The sequence below is a fragment of the Benincasa hispida genome, chromosome 10, assembly GCF_009727055.1.
Source record: "Benincasa hispida cultivar B227 chromosome 10, ASM972705v1, whole genome shotgun sequence".
Lineage (NCBI taxonomy): Eukaryota > Viridiplantae > Streptophyta > Magnoliopsida > Cucurbitales > Cucurbitaceae > Benincasa > Benincasa hispida.
This window is the reverse complement of record NC_052358.1, coordinates 48,288,240-48,307,912: the sequence shown is the minus strand read 5'-3', so window position 1 is coordinate 48,307,912 and position 19,673 is coordinate 48,288,240. Positions and strand designations below refer to the sequence as shown.

The following is a 19,673-nucleotide window of genomic DNA, read 5'->3' as shown; positions in this document are numbered from 1 at the left end:
TTTTCTTTAAAATCATTTTCGCTCTCTAAAATTTCGATAAAATAATAATTTAGTCCTTAAACTTTAGTCTCTTTAAGATTAAGTGTTGAATTTTATTATATAATGACTTAATCTTTATAGGTTATAAAAAAATTGATTTTCGATCAATTTAACAATCTACATTTGTAAGAAATTTCATTAAATCTTAAAAATATTTATCACAATAAAGACTAATTCGTTACAAATTATAAAGTATAGACACCAAATTATTGTTTAATAAAGTTCAAGGACTAAATTGTTATGAATTTGAAATTACATGGACGAAATCATTACCAACAAAATCTCATGGACTAAATTGTTACTTTAATGAAAGTTGAAGGACCAAAAGTAATTTTAAATTTTTTTTTTCTTTTAATATATTTTATGAATTTTAATTTTTAACGTGGTGGTATTTATTAATTCTTAATACTTGGTAAAAGAATGTGAACGCATCGATTAGAATTGAACTATACATGATAATATTTGATCATTTGATCTATACTGATATTTTGATACTCCATGTATGATTACATTTATTTTAGTTTAAAGATATACTAACAGATCCATGTACTTTAAAAGTTCTAGTTGGTCCCTAAATTTTATTTATTTTCATAAATGCAAACAACTACTAACTATTTGTTATTGTCAACTACGTCTAACAACTAATTAGGATAATCGAGCTCCCAACTTTGAGAAGCAAAATCATCTAGTGCCACTTGCTCCACGCCATTGACAAACACTATTTTGTAATTGATTAATGTAATGAAAAGAAAGACTCACATAACTTCGTCTATGATGATCTTGACGTCTATAAAGTTTTTGTACTCATCATTTAGAATCGAAATCACTTTCATACAAATTGACTCAATAGTTACTTGAAAATACTCTCAAGTAAACTATTTTCAATTCCTCTTCAATAGCCGTCATCTCCCAAGAATAGTATATTATTTTATATGTACCATACCTCCATCATTTTCATCTCCTTTTAACATTTACTAAATATTTTATATGGCCTAAACAAACTACTTATCATATTGATTTCAAAATATTTTCAAGCGTATAACCTCAATATGCAATTATATACGAATCATATCAAGAAATTTAACGAAATAAGACAGATCATAAATTTAATATTGCATTGGACACATTTTAAAGTTGACTTTTTTAGTACAATAGAGACTAAGGGGCGTTTGACCCCAAGTTGGGTTGGGTTGGGTGGGTTAAAAAAATTCACTTACCATTTGGTTAATTAATTATTAAATAGGTTTATTATCTCGTTATTCGCATTAACTCACATTTATCATCTCGTTATTCGCATCAACTCTCTCAATTACTCTTATTTTATAATAATTATCAACTCAATTATGCGCGTCAAATGCAGATTCAAAATAATGGTCACTAACAGCTAAAAACATTCATATTTCAAGTTAAATTATATTCGTTTTTGTCATCTTAAAGCATAATTCAATGTACTTGTATTATCGAATGTGAAGTTATATAAATGTAAATATTAATTGACTAAATTTGTAATTTAACCAAAACGTCATTCCAGGTTAAGTAACTAATCCCTTTCTCACACTTTACGTCACGTGACTTCCTTCCTCCCTCTTCCTTCCCCCTCTGTCGGCGCTTATTTACTCTTCCGCCACCATCGCCACCACCCTCTCTCTCTCTTCCTCGTGACGCTGCCCTCAACTTCCAATCTTTTCCTATAAATACCCACAAAACTTCCATTAAAAACTCCCAAATCAAAAAAGCCCCCAAAATGAAGAACCCCATTTTCTTTCGCCGGACCATTCTTTTCCTCATTCTTTCGATTCTATTCTCGCCGGACTTCGCATTTTCCAGCCACGATTACGGCGACGCCTTATCTAAATGTATCTTGTTCTTCGAAGGCCAACGATCGGGGTTCTTGCCACAAGATCAGCGGATGACGTGGCGTGCCAACTCCGGCCTCGGTGACGGCTGGACTTACCAAACTGACCTTACCGGCGGCTACTACGACGCCGGCGATAATGTTAAGTTCGGTTTTCCGATGGCTTTCACCACCACGCTTTTGTCTTGGAGCGTCATTGAGTTTGGCGACTTGATGCCGCCGGCGGAGTTGAGGAATTCGTTGGTGGCTATTCGTTGGGCGACGGATTATCTCCTTAAAACGGTGTCGCAGCCTAACCGGATTTTTGTTCAGGTAATGAAAATTTTTGCAGTTTCAGTGCGGTTAGTGGTAGTGTGGTAAATTTGATGAAATTTATGGGTATTTTTATTACGTAATGGGGTTACTCAGCACAACGTGACCACGTGGACTCTATATGTTCTGTGATTGGTCGGCTCTTCCCTTCCTGGGGCCCGCTTTGTCCCACATAAATTTTCCTCTTCTTTTCGCTATTTATTGGGAAACTAATCTAATTACTAATACAAAAATTAACTTTTTTTTAAACTAAAAGTACCATTTTGCCCTTGTACTTTACTTCTTCTCTTCTTATTTTATGCTCTAACATTGAGTTACCATTCATGTTTTTTTAGCGAGGAATAAATGACATTTTTTTTTTCATTTTTATTCGCATTTTTATCACAATTTTTTCGTTATTTTTCTCAACTTATTTGGACCTTGACTTACGTATTATTGTTTAAAAAAACTTAACTAATTCAATTAATTAATGATCAAGAGGTAGAGTTATATAGTTCTTAATTCGAATCCTCCATCATTATATTAAAAAATAGTTTTAAAAATCTTACATGATCTTAATTTTCAAATCCGAAGTCTTTTCTATACTATAATTGTTTTATTTGCATTCAAATCAAATGTCAAAATGATTCTTAAGAGTACCACAGTGAAAATTCATAAATCTAGTGTTCATAATTTTTTTTTTTTATAGTATAAAAGAAGAGTAATATATGAGTGCATCTCAGGTTTCACCAATATTTGTATTAAAATATATATATATATATATATATATTAAGAAAATGGACAATTATGGTATTTTAGCTTTTGTTATTAAAAAAATTATGTTATAAGGTAATTTCTTGTTTTGAAAAAGAAAAAAGAAAAGGAACAAAAAAATGAGTGGCACCGAAGTAAAGTGAAAGGACCCCAGTTGAAATCCGTGAATGTTTAAGGAGTTAGGACCCAAAGAAAGAGATTGTCCTAACCGTACATCATGTTCCCTACTATTTAAGGGCATATGACCCCAACCAACCCATCTCTCATTAATGCCTTTCTGTTCCTCTTCACACATTCTTCCCATTCATCCACCTTTTTAATTAAATTCAAATTTCAATGACTAAACTTGTAATTTAACTTATAGGTAGGTGATCCGAGTGCAGACCATTTCTGTTGGGAGAGACCAGAGGACATGGACACCGCAAGGACCGTGTACGCCGTAGATGCTCCAGGGACTGCATCGGATGTGGCGGGGGAGACAGCAGCCGCACTAGCAGCAGCGTCAATGGCATTCCGATCGTCTGACCCAGGATACGCCGAGACATTGCTACGAAATGGAATTAGGGCATTTGAGTTGGCTGATACTTATAGAGGAGCTTATAGTGATAACGATAATATTAGAGATGGTGTTTGTCCTTTTTATTGCGATTTTGATGGCTATCAGGTTTGATATCTTAATTATCCTTTGAAATTTAGATTAAATTGCAAAATTTTTAAAGATTTTTCTTTTAATAATAATAATATTAACAAAATGAAATAAAATAAATATATTTTTGTTTAGATCCACCCGTGATGGCACACTTTTTTCTGTCATCAGACAATTTGACTTGTTTTTTTATTATTTTGTCATTTCTTGATGCGTCGACTAAATGGGAAAAATAGGAAGAAATAATTACCACTACTTTTACATTATTTACAGAGTTTTTGTTCATTGAAAAAACGCTCTATTTGGTAATCATATAGTTAAAATAGACTTAATTTTAAAAAATAAAATGGTTATCAAACAAGACGTTAATAAATCAACATTTTCTTTGATTTGTTTTGACAAAAGAAGAAAAGTTTAATTCCATCTATACACAAACACTAGGATGTTAAATATTATAATGATTATGGACAGGATGAATTACTATGGGGAGCTGCTTGGCTAAGGAGGGCGAGTCAAAATGAGTCGTATTTGAATTATATTCAAGACAATGGCAAAACGCTTGGCGCTGAAGATAGCTTCAATGAGTTTGGGTGGGACAACAAGCATGCTGGCCTTAACGTTCTCGTCTCTAAGGTATCTTTTTTACTCTCCTATTTTATCATTCATTCTTAATGCATTTAATTCGAGATTAATTATATTTTCTTTCAACTTAAATATCAATTTCTGTCCTTATATTTTCAACTTTATTTCATTTTCACCATTTAACTTTAAACGTATCTATTTTAATCCTTATAGATCTGTTTGATAACCATCTTATTTTTAGTTTTTGTTTTTGAAAATTAAGTGTATGGACATTACTTCTACCACCAAATTTATTCATTTGTTATCTAATTTTCACCAATAGTTTAAAAAATCAAGCTAAATTTTGAGAAATGGATTTGATTTTTAAAAACAAAAACAAAAAACCAAATGGGATCTAAACTTTTAAAAAATAACCATTTTATTTTTTGATATATTATTTTTCATTTAATATTCATTCACTTCAATGATTGTCTTAATTTTGTCTTAAATAATTTGAATCTGATTTATATCAAGAGTAATGATTGGGTGCAGTATAATTCTATGCTTCACTTTCCTTTACACAAAGTATATATCTATATATGTACATGTTTGCCCATATATCTTTATAAATGTCATGTGAAAAGAATATGGTAAAAAAATATTTGCCATATGTCAACACAGGTAGTATTTAAATTTTTCTCTTACGTCAATATTTCTAGTATACATATTCAAAGTTATATAATTAATTTGTTTTAAAAAATCTAAATGTAAAGATCAAATGATTGTCTTTTTTAATATAGAAAAATTATATCTTTCATTTAGTTTTTATTTGATCTCCATAAGGTTATATTTTTATCATTGAATGTTGAGTTTAATTTTTATAGGATATTTTTAATTCATTTTTGCCCCTTATATATCGTTGTTGATGTTAACTTTCACTTAATTAATTTAAAATAATCTTAGATTTTATTTTATTCATTTATTATGTACGAGAATCTTAGTTTTATTTGGAAGAAGTTAAAAGAAGTAGAATTTAAAAAAATATTGAAATGACAAAAACGTCGTCGTTTTCCAGGAAGCCTTAGAGGGAAACATATTCACACTCCAATCCTACAAAGCATCTGCAGACAATTTCATGTGCACTTTAATTCCAGAATCTTCTTCCTCCCACATCCAATTCACTCCCGGCGGCCTCATCTACAAGCCCGGCGGCAGCAACCTCCAACACGCCACTTCCATCACCTTCCTCCTCCTCGCCTACGCTCACTATCTCGACCGCACTTCCTCCACCGTCAACTGCGGCAACGTCGTCGTCGGTCCCGCCACTCTCCGCCGCCAGGCCAAGCGTCAGGCCGACTACATCCTCGGCGACAATCCGAAAGGCATCTCTTACATGGTCGGCTACAGCAACTACTTCCCTCAGCGGATCCACCACCGCGGCTCCTCTCTGCCGTCCGTACACGACCATCCGCAGCCGATCGCTTGCAAGGAAGGCTCGGCGTACTTCAATTCGGCGGATCCGAACCCTAATGTGCTGGTGGGAGCCCTAGTGGGTGGCCCAGGGGAAGACGATGTGTATGAGGATGATCGAGCTGATTTCCGGAAATCGGAGCCGACTACTTATATTAATGCGCCGTTTGTTGGTGTTTTGGCGTATTTTGCTGCGAATCCTGGCGATTGAATTGATTGATTGATCTGATTTGATTGATTTTCCGGCAATGGGCGATCTCCGGTGAAAGGAAAGGAAGTTTTGGGGGTTTTTTTCTTTTGTTTTGATTTTAGGGAAAAGGGAAAAGGGAAAAAAGGGAAAAGGATGGTCTCTCATCTTTGGCGGTTTTGCGGAGAGGGTAGAGGCTTGTTTTGGTAATTTTACTTGTTGAAGAAAACTAAAAAAGAATTTAAAAAAAACAAAAAGTCCACAGTAGGTCAGTAGCTACCATGTTGTGACTTTTTTGTATTTTAACTTAAAAATATATATATATATATATTTCACTTTAGTGAGCAAATTTCAACTAATATATCAGTGTGCTGGTGACCAAAAATAATTTCGTTAATCTCTTGTACTAAACAAAAATCTTTTTACTTTTACTTGAAAATAAAACAATAAAATTGTGTGCCTATAAAACATTGGAGTGATTCAAAATATTTAAATTATAATTATGAGCTTGGTATTCGAAATCCGTTGTAGTCTAGTTGGTCAGGATACTCGGCTCTCACCCGAGAGACCCGGGTTCAAGCCCCGGCAACGGAATTTTATTCTTTTTAATCCTTTAAGAAATGGAATTAATTAATTAACAAATCCACAATATTGTATAACTCGATATTATTAATTGTATCAAATTACGTCATTCACTTAATATTATGGCTTCAAAAATAGTGGCAGCAATATTTTGAACCTATTTTAAAAAATTCAAAAAATTAAACAGATATATCTTTAAATTATAAAAAACTATGCAAAAATAACTTTTTAATATTTAGGTTTTATGTTTCAAGATTTACACTTTTAAACTTGATTATTTACCAATATTCATTTTCCATCTTCAGTATTAATTTATGTTAATTAATTAAATTTTACTATTTTGTATCATTTCGTTTTGTAATTTTTTGTAATTAATTACTAGAAATTGAAGTCAATGATTGAAGGTGAATATTTAATGAAAAATTGATGTTAAAAATATAAAATCTTGAAACTTAGATGTCAAATTGTAACAAAGTTCTAATTTAAGGATAAATTTATAATATCTTGAAACTTAAAGACTAAGTTGAAATAAAACTCAAAATTTAAGGACTAAATTTGTAATATTTGAAAACTTAAAAACCAAATAAAAACTATACCCGAAATCTAAAGACCAAAAATGTATTTTACCTCAAAAACTAAACATGTGTTGTTAAACCTTTGGTGTCTCCTATTTTTTTTTTTAAAAAAAAACTTCGGTCAAAAAAAGGGAATAGGGAATGGTAATTTATGTCAATTATAATTGAGTTATACCAATTTATTCTGTTATAGTTTGGTTGATAAAAGATGCTCATTTATCACTTGATAGACTTGAGTATAATTAAATATCTTATCCGTATACATATACATATTCTAAATGATGAGTCGTAATGAGTAATGATTAAAATATCTATTAATATATTTGTAAACCAAAAGGTTTAACATTGATACTTGGGAGTAATTGAGATCTTCGATATATTTTTTATAAATACACATTAAACATAAATAAATAAAAAAAATCCTATATTGATCTTAACATGAATATAAATAATAATAATGAAATGCATAGCTTGTATAGTTTAGAAATAAAGTTAATAAATGTATCCGACATGTTCAAAAAATTCGTGAAAAATCTAATCAAACCCAATCCATTTCGTACAGTTTTTATTAGATTATCAACTCATTTAGATTGAGTTGGATTGGTTCAAATAAATATAAATTTTATAGGTTGAGTTGGTTCTTATATTTACTTTAAATAACTCAAATTACCTGAACTTATTACTATTATTATTATTATTTACTTGTGTTACAATTATATATACATATATTTAATTTACTTTATAGTTTTATTCTCTAAAAACTCTTGAAAGTAATTTGTCACACTTTAAAACTTTTCGCAATATAAACTGAAATTGATCTGTTAATTTTAATTTAATATATGATAATAATTTTTTAAAGAATATTACGTATTAACATTTTACTTATTGTTAGAACAAAAATTTAAACAAATAACTCAATCCAACACCTAAATGTATCATGTTGGGTTTGGTTGTGTTCATTATTTAATTATTTAATAAAGATTATTTGGGTTGAAGAAAACTTACAATCCATAAAATTGAATTGGGTCTAAAAAGTGCTTCCAACTCAACCACTAGACACCCCAAGATGAGAATTTAGTGAAAAATTAGAATTTGGTATAATTATTAAAACGTAAGTATAATTATTGAAACCAAGCCAAATTAAAAGTATAATTATTGAAACGTAAGAACCTAATTAAAATAAAACACAAAACTTAGATTTCATTTCGTAGCCATTTTGTTTTTAAAAATTAAGCTTATGGACACTACTTCAACATCCAAATTTCTTCTTTTGTTATCTACTTTTCACTAATAGTTTAAAAAACCAAGCCAAATCTTGAGAACTGAAAAATTAACTTTCAAAAAGATGTTTTTGGAATTTAGAATTCGGCTAAGAATTTTACCATTGTCTTTAAGAAAGATGTAAATCATTGCGATAAATGTAGATGAAATATGCTTAATTTAAAAAAAAAAAAAAAAACAAAAAATGAGAATTTTAAAATATAAAATACCAAATGAAAACTAAATCAAAAATTAATTGACCAAAACTATACTTTTCGCAAGATAGACATTGGTATTATTTTATTTATATATAATAATATTGTACTGAATTCAAGTTCCGTTGTAGTCTAGTTGGTTAGGATACTCGGCTCTCACCCGAGAGACCCGGGTTCAAGTCCCGGCAACGGAATTGTTTTTTGGTTTTGTTTTTCTTTTTTATTTTAACTATTTTTTTTTCCTTTGGGGTTTTAGTTTTCATTGTTCTGAGAATTAATTTTATTATTTTATTATTTTATTATTTTATTATTTTTCCTTTTTATGAATAAAGGATCTTGTGAGTTGTGAAGCATTGGAAAATCTGCTCTCCCTGACACTGTAAAAAAGGTATTATTGAAGATATGATTAAATAAAACTTCGGAAATTGGAAATTTTTAATCAACAATTTTTTTTCTTCTAAATTTTAAAATTGTATACTTATTGAATTAATAAACACGACATTGCTATGTGGCTCGAAATTCTATTTTTATGTCTTATCCACTCTTTTAATTTTTTTTAACTCGGATCTCGTTTTTGTTAGGCTTCTTGACGGTGTCTGATGGTCTTCATTTTCAACTTGCTTTCTCATAGTTTGGTCTCGATCTCTATCTAAACTAATCTACGCAAGAGATCTTTGCACCCGTATGTTTCCGAGCCTACTACACTATAATGCTCAAGCTATTATTAAGAGCAAGTAATTCGGCCAAGCAGGTAAAGAATTAAAGTCATATCTCTCTACGTTCACTTACCCCGTTTGGGGTGGTAGATGAGGCTATCTATAAGCCAGTCCTCTGGCACATGCCCACTATTGTGTGTGATACAAATGGTATCAAAGACATTTCTTGTGCTCAAGGTTACATATTGTTAGTCTGGTCTTGACTCATTTAATTTCCAGTAGATATATGTTTACTAGCCTCATTGATCGATCAAACCATTGACAATTCTATTTTGAGATGTGCACCCTCCTCTGTCCTTTTTCAATACCATTTGGGCTTGGACCCACCTGTAGACTTTAGATCTTGTCTTGGATAACTCTCACCGAAGTTAAATATAATTTTTTATCTTTATATCTTAGAGCTCGTTCCATTTAGTTTCTATGCTAATATATGTTTCAATTTAACCATTATATTTTGAATAAATATTAAAAAATACTTCACATCTTAGTTGTTGTTGTTTTTTTTTTTCTTTGGAAAAAAGGTATCTCTATTAGCATTTTCAACAGAATTTTGAAACATATTTAAGTTATGTATTTTTTTAATTTTTTTTTTTCATTCAAAATATTATTATTATGCAGTTAGTTTTTTATAAAAATTAACTTCAAATACCTAATTTAAGATTATTTTATATGCTCTTTTTTTATGTACTTTTACATTTATTTTATATACTTCAAATACAAATTCATTTTACATTTATTTTATGTATTTTTTTGGATGATTTTATCTCGAAGATATTTTCAAAACACAAGAACAAAAGCTGAAATTAATATTTGAACAATTTTTAAATGGGAAATTAAAGCGTAGGGTAAAATTTAAGATTTCGTTCTGAAAGATAGTACGTCAAAGAATAAGATTTATGGCAATTCCCGTGACATGTCCATATTTTATTGTTATTTTATATTATGTTTAACCACTCATCGAATTAATCTCACTCTAATTAAATATCCAATTTTTTTTACCAAATTATATTTTAAATATCCATATATTATCAACTTTTATTTTATCCATATATTTTATTCAAATCTCTTTTTCATTATTCTATACGTATTCAATTTTATTCAAATATTTGAATTATTTTTCATATTTTTTTATATACATTCTTAATAAATTAGTTGTATATTCTCATATTCTCAATAAATTAGTTTTATATACTGTTTTTGTTATTGCTTTAACGAAAAAAGAAATATCACTTCGTAAAAAATGACCATAACTTTTGTTACTCACACAAAGTATTCATCGATTTAGGTTTTGTTGTGGTTTATTTAACAGCTTTACAACGGATTAAACTCCTTTGATGGTTGATGGGAAGAGAATTCTCACTACCATGATCTTCGAAAATTTGAGGCGCATATTTCATTAAATTCATTGTTCCAACAATTTGAGGAATATATCCAAAGTAAAAAAATTTCCTCTGTTGAGTTAACTATATTTCGTGTAACAATGTACCGAATTGGTTATGCTAATTCGAATATTGTTGAAGATAAAGATATTTTGTGGTTGGTGTCAGTTTTACCGTAGTCCCCTAAATTGATGTTACTACATGTAATTGTAGAATAAAAAATAGGGTCGAGTTACGTATAAGGGTAATTGCTGATATTCCTTAACAATCGCGTTACTAATTTTGTTGATGTAGTTAACATAATCTCCATATTTTATTATTATCTTATATTCTATTTAACGACTTTTCAAATTAATCTCAACTTAATTAAATATCCAGATTTTTCTACCAAATTTATATTTAAATATCCATATATTATTTATTTTATTTTATCCATATATTTTATTCAAATCTTTGAATGTTTTTTCATTACTCTATACAAATTCAATTTTATTCAAACATTTGAATTGTTTTTCATATTTTTTTTTATATACATTCTTAATAAATTAGCAGTATATTTCTCATATTCTTAATAAATTGGTTTTATATACTGAAAAATGGTCATAACTTTTGGTTGTTCGTCGATTTAGGTTTTATTGTGGTTTATTTAACAACCTACCATTTTTGTTATGGCTTTACAGTGGATTAAACTCCTATTTGATGGTTGATCGGATGAGAATTATCACTACCATGATTTTAGAAATTTTGAGGCGCATATTCCATCAAATTCATGGTTCCAACAATTTTTGGAATATATCCAAGGTAAACTTTTTCTCTCTAGTGAGTTAAATATGTCTCGTTTGACAATGTACCGGATTGGTTCTGCAAATTCGAATCTTATTGGAATTGTTGAAGATAAAGATATTTTGTGGTTGATGTCGGTTTTATCAGAGTCCCTCAAATTGGTTTATGTGTAGTGTTTGAATAATGAATTTGCATAAATTGATCATTCTTCCCAACCTCTGGAGGGCAACACTGAAATCGTTGATTTCTAAGATTTTGATTCATTTCAATCTTGTATTCCCACTAGAGCAAATTTAGTTTTTAGGAGTAAGTCTGTATTGAAAAAAGCAGTTAATTTCTTGTACACGTGGATTAGACACTTTGTTAAAATGCATGTGTGTGATAGTTGTATAGGTAGAGTGTATTTGTTGTTTTCAAACGGTTTTGAAACTTTCACATCTTTAGAATTCCATGTGGAGTAGTTTTGGCAATTGTTAATCATTATTTTTAAATTTTATAATCTATTTTTCTATTTTTAAAATTTTAAAAAGTTTTTGCTATTTATCTAAATGAAAACTTAAATTTTGTTATTTATCTAGTCAATCCTTTTTAAATTAAATAAAATATTAAAAAAACACTTTGATTAATACTACATCATTCAGCCCATCCAAGGACAGCCCATGGACCTCTACCCCAAACACTATACAAAATAATAATAATAATAATAATAATAATAAATAAATAAATAAATTACAAGTCGTATAAATTTTATCAAATTGTATCTAAATATTCAATGAATTACAAAAACATATGCATATTATAAAATGGATAAGATTCTAAAGAAAAATTATATTAGACCTTTCTTTTTAAAAAAAAAAAAATGAAATGTGAATTTTGACAAAATTGATTTAATGGTTTGTGTTTTAACCAAACTTAAAAAATTTAATTTCATTGAATTTAGTCAGTTTCTATTTTTTACTTACTTTTTGTTAAAACTTGTGGACAGTTTTGTGAAAATTAAAAAGAATTTAATGTTCAATTCAATGGCAACCGGAAGTTTAGAGTATAAATTGATACAAATAATTAATTATTTTTTTTCAAAAGTTCTATTTTGAATTATCTAATTCTTTGATTGAGTATTAGTTTTTGAATATTCAATTTTAATAGGGACAATTGCAAATATAGCAATCAAGTTTTAAGTATTAGTAGATATAGCACAATGTAAAAATACAAATATGATAAAAGATAGTATATCACTCATAGATCATATCGCGCACAAACACACACACACACAAAATTTGCTATATGGTAACTTATGATTGGGTATTTGGGTAGGTTGTACAAAGATGGTTGCAACTAGAAATGTACTCAAATATTCTTCTTTTAATATGGAGATGGAAATTCAATGCATGTGTAACCGTGTTAAAGATTCATAATAATATCTTAAAAACAACTACAATTGTGCTTCTTTCATAAATGCCTTTTGTTGGGTGAAAATTTAACTTTAAAAAACAAGAGGAAACCAACATTTGGTTGGAGAATCCCACATTGACAAATTCGTATTTGGAAGTCTCCCTTATGTACTTCAATCTTGAGTTTTGGGTTTGGGTCCCAAAGGATACCCATATATTTGGAGAAAGTGAGGAGACCCACCAATGTGGGTTCGATAGACGTCCCACATGCACGTTGCCGTCTGTCCCGATCAGGTGTGGTGAGGTGCTTCATTCATGCATGTGATTATTAATTTTAATAAAAATATTATTATTTTTATTTTTTTAACCAAAAAAAAAGGTCCTTCCCGTTCGCGCTTCGTCCGTGCACGTTCTGAGGCTCACCGCCTATTTCGCTCCCTACCGTTCCACGCTGAAGGCCTATAAAAGGCGTGGCCTTCAGAAGTTCCAAAAACACAACTCATTCACTTCATTCCAATTTTCCTCTTTACCTCTTCCATTTTAGTTTTTTGTGCAGTGAATTAGAAAGGGTGTGTGTTTCAGTCGGTAATGGTGCATTTCTGATCGGGTTTCCTTGGCTGTTTTATCCTGGGGACGACGTGGTAATTCTCAGACTTGCTTACACACTTGGGCAGAGCCGCGAAATGTCTTAAAGAGAGCTAGCTCCACGACTCAGCCTATAACAAGTTTTTGTTTTGCAGGTTTTTGCTCTTTGCTTGACCGTTGTGCCTAGACCTGTCTCTTATACACATCTAGATGTGTATAAGAGACAGGCCCAATCCCATGAACTCCAGAATATAGCCCACAAGATAATTACTGAAGGTATGTCTCTAGACGAATAATTCCAAGTTGCTGTTATTATTGATAAACTGCCCCCTTTGTGGAAGGACTTTAAGAACACTTTGAGGCATAAGACCAAGGAGTTCTCCTTGGAGAGTCTTATAACCCGACTAAGGATCGAGGAGGAAGCTCGAAAGCAGAACCGGAGGGAGGAGGTGAACATAGTACCTGGGAAATCCGCCTCTGCCGTGATAAAACCTAACAAAAAATCTAAAGGAACAAAGAGAAAAGGTCAAAACCGTGGCTTCAGTAACCAAAACCAACAGAAAAAAACAAAAGCCCCATTCAGGGGAACGTTACAGTTCCTCTGCTTTAAATGTAATAAACCTGGGCACAAGGCTAGGAACTGTAGGAACAAACATCGTCCTGCTGGTCAGACGAACCTGACAGAAGAATCGTTAGTCGCCTTGATCACAGAAGTAAATGTGATTGGTGGTTGTGAAGGGTGGTGAATAAACAATGGCGCTACACACCATGTCTGTCACGACCTTAGTCTATTTAAAACTTATACTGAAACTAAGGATAAAAATATTCTGTTGGGAGATCACCACTCCACGAAAGTTGCTGGAACCGGTGAGGTGGAACTGAAGTTTACCTCTGGGAAGACCCTCACGTTGAAGGACGTTCTGCATACTCCAGAGATAACAAAGAATTTGATTTCAGGCTATCTCCTCAACAAAGCCGGGTTTACTCAAATTATAGGGGCAGACCTATATACCTGTCTCTTATACACATCTAGATGTGTATAAGAGACAGGGCCAGACCCTCACGTTGAAGGACGTTCTGCATACTCCAGAGATAACAAAGAATTTGATTTCAGGCTATCTCCTCAACAAAGCCGGGTTTACTCAAATTATAGGGGCAGACCTATATACCTTCACCAAAAATAATTTATTTATAGGGAAAGAGTATGCAACTGAGCGAATGTTCAAATTAAATTTAGACCTTAATAAAATGAAACCTTCTCTGTATATGTTGTGTTCTATGAATATTTGGTATGTTAGACTCTATCATGTGAATAAGAATTTTATTAGTAACATGATTAGGCTGGAAATGATACCTAAGTTATCCACGAATGATTTTGATAAATGCGAATATTGTAGTCAAGCTAGAATTACTAAAACTCCGCATAAATTTGTACTTAGGAATTCTGAGCCTCTAGATTTGATTCATTTTTATGTTTGTGAATTTGATGACATCTTGACTAGGAACAGTAAAAGGTATTTCATTACTTTTATTGCTGATTTTACTTTTGTATACTTGCTGAAAAACAAAAGTGATGCTTTTGATGCCTTCAAACTTTTTTGTTTCTGAAATAGAGACTCAGTTTTATAGAAAGGTTAAAAGACTTTGTAGTGATAGGGGAACCGAGTACGACTCAGACAGTTTTAATGAGTTCTTTAACTCACATGGAATAATACACAAAAAAGACCGCACTTTATTCTCCTGAAATGAACAAAAAAGTCGAAAGAAAAAATAGAACTTTAGCTGAGATAGTAGTTGCTATTTTACTTAGTTTAGAAGTTGCATCTTATTGGTGAGGTGAAATCATCCTTATCGTGTGTTATGTCCTAAATAGAATCCCAAAGTCTAAAAACAAAACTTCACCTTACGAAATTCTCAAGAATAAGAAACTAAACTTGTCCTACTTTAGAATATGGGGTTGTCTAGCCTTTATAAGGATTCCAGAACCGAAAAGGAGAAAGTTGGCTAGTGGAGCTTACGAGTATATCTTTATAGATTATGCCTTAAATAGTAAAGCCTACAAGTTCTATGATCTAGTGAACCAAGTGATCATTGAGTCAAATTATGCCACTTCTTTGAAGATAGTTTTCCTTTTAAATCAAGGAATAGTGAGGGCTCTGAATCAAGTGATATAACCATATTTAGAAATCCTAACCCTGGAGAGGAAACTGGCCTAGAACCTAGAAGAAGCAAAAGAGCTAGAACCGCCATTTGAAAATGACTTCCTGACCTACAATGTAAAAAAAGATGCTAACCTATGGTAAGAAGCCATAAATGATGAGATAGACTCACTTGAGTCAAATAGGACTTGACACTTAGTAGATCTACCCCTAGGATGTAAGGCAATAGAGTGCAAATGGATCTTAAAAAGGAAACTTAGACCTGATGGGACTGTCAACAAATTTAAAGAGGTTAGTAGAATAGGGCTTTAGACAAAGAGAAAATGTAGATTTCTTTGACACCTTCTCCCGTGTCACTAGAATTACCTCAATCATATCCTGTTCTCTCTCGCTGCCCTTTATAACCTCGTAGTACATGCACGTCATAAATTATGTGAAATCAATATTGAGTGCAAACTTCGACATGAAAGACTTAAGAGAAGCTAGTGTAATCTTAGGCATAAAAATAAATAGATCTGAAAAGGGAATTTCTTTGAATTAATATCACTATTTAGAAAAGATTCTAAAGAAATATAATTACTTTGATTGTAAACCAGCCTGTAGTCCTTATGACCTTAGTGTCAAGTTGTTCACGAACACTGGTGATAGTGTTAATCAATCTGAGTATGCGAGCACCATAAGCAGTCTTAGATACGCCGCTGACTGCACTAGGCCTTACATAGCATATGTTGTAGGGTTACTTTGCAGGTTTACAAGCAGACTTAGTAAAGAGCATTGGAATGTTATAGAAAGGGTAATCGGATACTTGATAAAAACACAAAACCTAGGATTACATTATCAAAAGTTTTTCGCTGTCCTAGAACGCTTCAGCGATGCTGACTGGAACTCTCTTTCGGATGATTCAAAGGCTACGAGTGGTTATATCTTTAATATAGCTGGCGGAGTTGTCTCTTAGAAGTCCAAGAAACAGACTATTTTAGCCCAATCTATGATGGAGTCAGAAATGATAGCACTAGCGACAGCTAGTGAAGAACCAGGCTGGCTTAGAAGTCTACTATCATCCCTTATGGGAAAAGCCGGTACCAGCCATATTGATCTATTGTGATAGTACTGCAACAATCGCAAAAGTTCAGAACCGTTACTATAACGGAAAGAGATGACAAATACGTCGTAAGCACAATACCATTAGAGAGTTTCTCACTACTGGTGCAGTTAGAGTGGATCACATACGAATTGATGAAAATTTAACAGATCCTTTGACGAAAGGACTGGCTAGAGAAAAGGTTTTCAGAACCTCAGAATCAGAAAAGATGGGATTCATGCCTATAGAAAGATGAATCACGGTGAGGAAAACCCAACTTGCAGACTGAAAATCCTAAGAAATAGGTTCAACGGGTAATAACTGATCACAAGTGATATATAGTAAATCATGTTAAACCAAACAAAGAGTTCCATTCTTATGGTTTACAGTCTGATCATGATATCCTGAAGCATAAGAAAGGTTAAACTTAGTTCTTAATGAGATCTATACTTGATGACTAGTGGGGTACCTAGCTACAAGAGTACTCTTGATAGACTCATCTGTGTGAATGTGGAAGTGAGAGCCGCTTCTTATGGAGTTTTTAGGCAAACTCTCTAGAGCATTCACTAAACCATGATACACGTGCTAGGCCTTAAAGCACAGGCTTTCGTACTACACCCTAATGACACTCTGTGTGAGATACTGTTAAAGATAGAGTTCAAAACCAAGGGTTACTCTAATATATTCTGAATCATCTATACTATGTAAAGGTTCAAGTCATAAGAAAGCTTTGCTTATGCTTAGTGTTGTATAGACTAAAACTGCTCGATGAAAATCTTTTTTCTCTCTCTTTTTGATTAAATTTCCAAGTAGGGGATTGTTGGGTAAAAATTTAACTTTCAAAAACAAGAGGAAACCAACCTTTGGTTGGAGAATCCCACATTGGAAAATTTCAATTTGGAAGCCTCCCTTATGTACTGCAATCTTGAATTTTGGGTTTAGGCCCTAAGGGGTACCCATGTTTTGGAGGAAGTGAGGAGATAGACCAATGTGGGTTCAATGGACATCCCACATGCGCACTACGTATTTAATAAAAAAATTAGTATTTATTTATTTAATTTTAATTAAAAAAACAAAAGAAAAGGTCCTCCCCGTCCTAAGGTTCAATGGACATCCCACATGCGCACTACGTATTTAATAAAAAAATTAGTATTTATTTATTTAATTTTAATTAAAAAAACAAAAGAAAAGGTCCTCCCCGTCCTAAGGTTCAATGGACATCCCACACGCGTGAATATGGGGTGACCTTCAATAATTCCAAAAACACAACTCATTAACTTCATTCCAATTTTCCTCAAAACTTTTCCATTTTAGTTTTTTGAGCAGTGAGTTAGAAAGGTGTGTATTCTGGTCGGCAATGATGCATTTTCGATCGAGTTTCCTTGGTTGTTTTATCCTGAAGACGACGTGACAATTTTCAGACCTGCTTGCACACTTGGGCAGAGTCACGAAACGTCTTAAAGAGAGCGAGCTCCGCGACTCAGCCTGTAACGAGTTTCTATTTTGCAGGTTTTTGCTCTTTGCTTAACCTTCATGCCTTGACCGATTACTATTCGTCGTTTTGAGGGTCCTGCCATTTCTAACACCTTTAAAACAGTGTCTTAATTATATGAGAATGAGAAGTTATATGTTTCTCTATCCATTCTCTATGTAGATTCCTCCCTTAGGATACGATCATTGTGAAGAATTTTCTAATTTCCTAACTACCACAAAGAATACAAGTATTTTCTTTTAAAACAATAAACTAAATAACCATTATAAATATTCAAAAGAAAAACAACCATTTAAAAAATAATATGAGTAAAACTCAACCACTACAAGAATTTTTACATTTCCTCACGTAAAAAAATGTCGGACAAAGTATTAAAAACGTTGGGATAGGTTATGCCAACACATCTTTTTGTGTCGGCATAATCATCGGCGTATCCATGCGGGAGAAGTTCCTCCCAACGAAAATGAATTTCGTCGGCATAAATACCATTTTTTGTAACACAATTGCTTGCATCGGCATAAATACCATTTTTTGTAACACAATTGCTTGCGCCAGCATATGTTTTTTTTTTCCAACAAAATGCAATTTACGTCGGGAAAATCATAATCTTTGAAGGAACTCTGAATCGAGATCCAGTGAGCGGAAGCAGATCGTTCCAAATTCCATTGAGAAAGAACACAATATTACAATCTAAACGGAACAGATTATGCATATACTATAAATTACAGCAAGCTTCTTATAAAAGAACAAACAAGAAATAGAGTATGCAAACCTTTGAAGAACCTTTCTTCAAGTATCCCTCGATCGTTTAGCAACTCGATCAGAATGATCTCAACGAATGGAACAGCCAACAATATGAAATGATGAATTCTCGATCACTAACGAGTCCAACTCGATCTTCGAACCTCGAATTAAACAGGAACACCACAACAAGTGTTACCTTTGTATTCTCGATGTGAGAATCAATGAGTTGTGGGCTCTGTATGATTTTGAATAGAGGAAAGAAGAAGATAGACGATCGAGTAAATGGGAGATGGATACTGTCTATCGTATAGACGAAATACTAGATCGTTCAGTCAACAGAAGCCTATTGTATAGACGACTTTACCACTCGATCGTGTAGTAATGAGTAACTATCGCATAGTAAACTCAGAACTTCTGATTGTTTAGGTTGTGATACTATCGTTTAGTAAAATACTTTTACACGATAGTCTTTTCTTTTGTCAAACGACACAAATGAAATCAACCCTGATTTTGGTAAACGATTTTCCTTTTATCTCATAGTTACCATAACTTCCAATAACCTTTCACTCTATCGGTTATTAAAGAAAAAGAATTAATTATTATATAATTAATATATTATAAATAAATATATAACCAACTTATCATATTATATTTATTAACATGTAGTATTTATATTTCATCATTTGAAACATATAAACCATAGTTCTTTTTATATATTTATCGGTATTAATATAAAATCATATTTATATTAATTCTCCAACTAATGTATCTAAATGTTGTGGTTGTGCCCTAAATCTCGTTGAGTCCAGTAGTTTGTAAAAACATCTTGTATATGAGCAAACATTTGGTGATGTAATAATATGAAGATATTTTCTTCACTACAATCTT

The 19,673-nt window shown here is 31.8% G+C and overlaps 1 protein-coding gene and 2 non-coding genes across 3 annotated transcripts; all 3 read left to right on the top strand.

Annotated features, from left to right (window-relative positions):
• Window positions 1–1,750: 1,750 nt before the first annotated feature.
• Window positions 1,751–6,178, top strand: LOC120087640 (endoglucanase 24-like). The gene is made up of 4 exons (XM_039044480.1): window positions 1,751–2,206; window positions 3,324–3,623; window positions 4,077–4,238; window positions 5,242–6,178. Exons 1-4 carry the CDS (start codon window positions 1,784–1,786, stop codon window positions 5,845–5,847), a joined length of 1,491 nt encoding a protein of 496 aa, XP_038900408.1. The 5' UTR covers window positions 1,751–1,783; the 3' UTR covers window positions 5,848–6,178.
• A 166-nt stretch (window positions 6,179–6,344) lies between these two features.
• On the top strand, window positions 6,345–6,417 carry TRNAE-CUC. The gene has a single exon. It is a non-coding gene; the product is annotated as a tRNA-Glu (tRNA).
• A 2,159-nt stretch (window positions 6,418–8,576) lies between these two features.
• Window positions 8,577–8,649, top strand: TRNAE-CUC. The gene has a single exon. It is a non-coding gene; the product is annotated as a tRNA-Glu (tRNA).
• The last annotated feature ends 11,024 nt before the right edge of the window (window positions 8,650–19,673 follow it).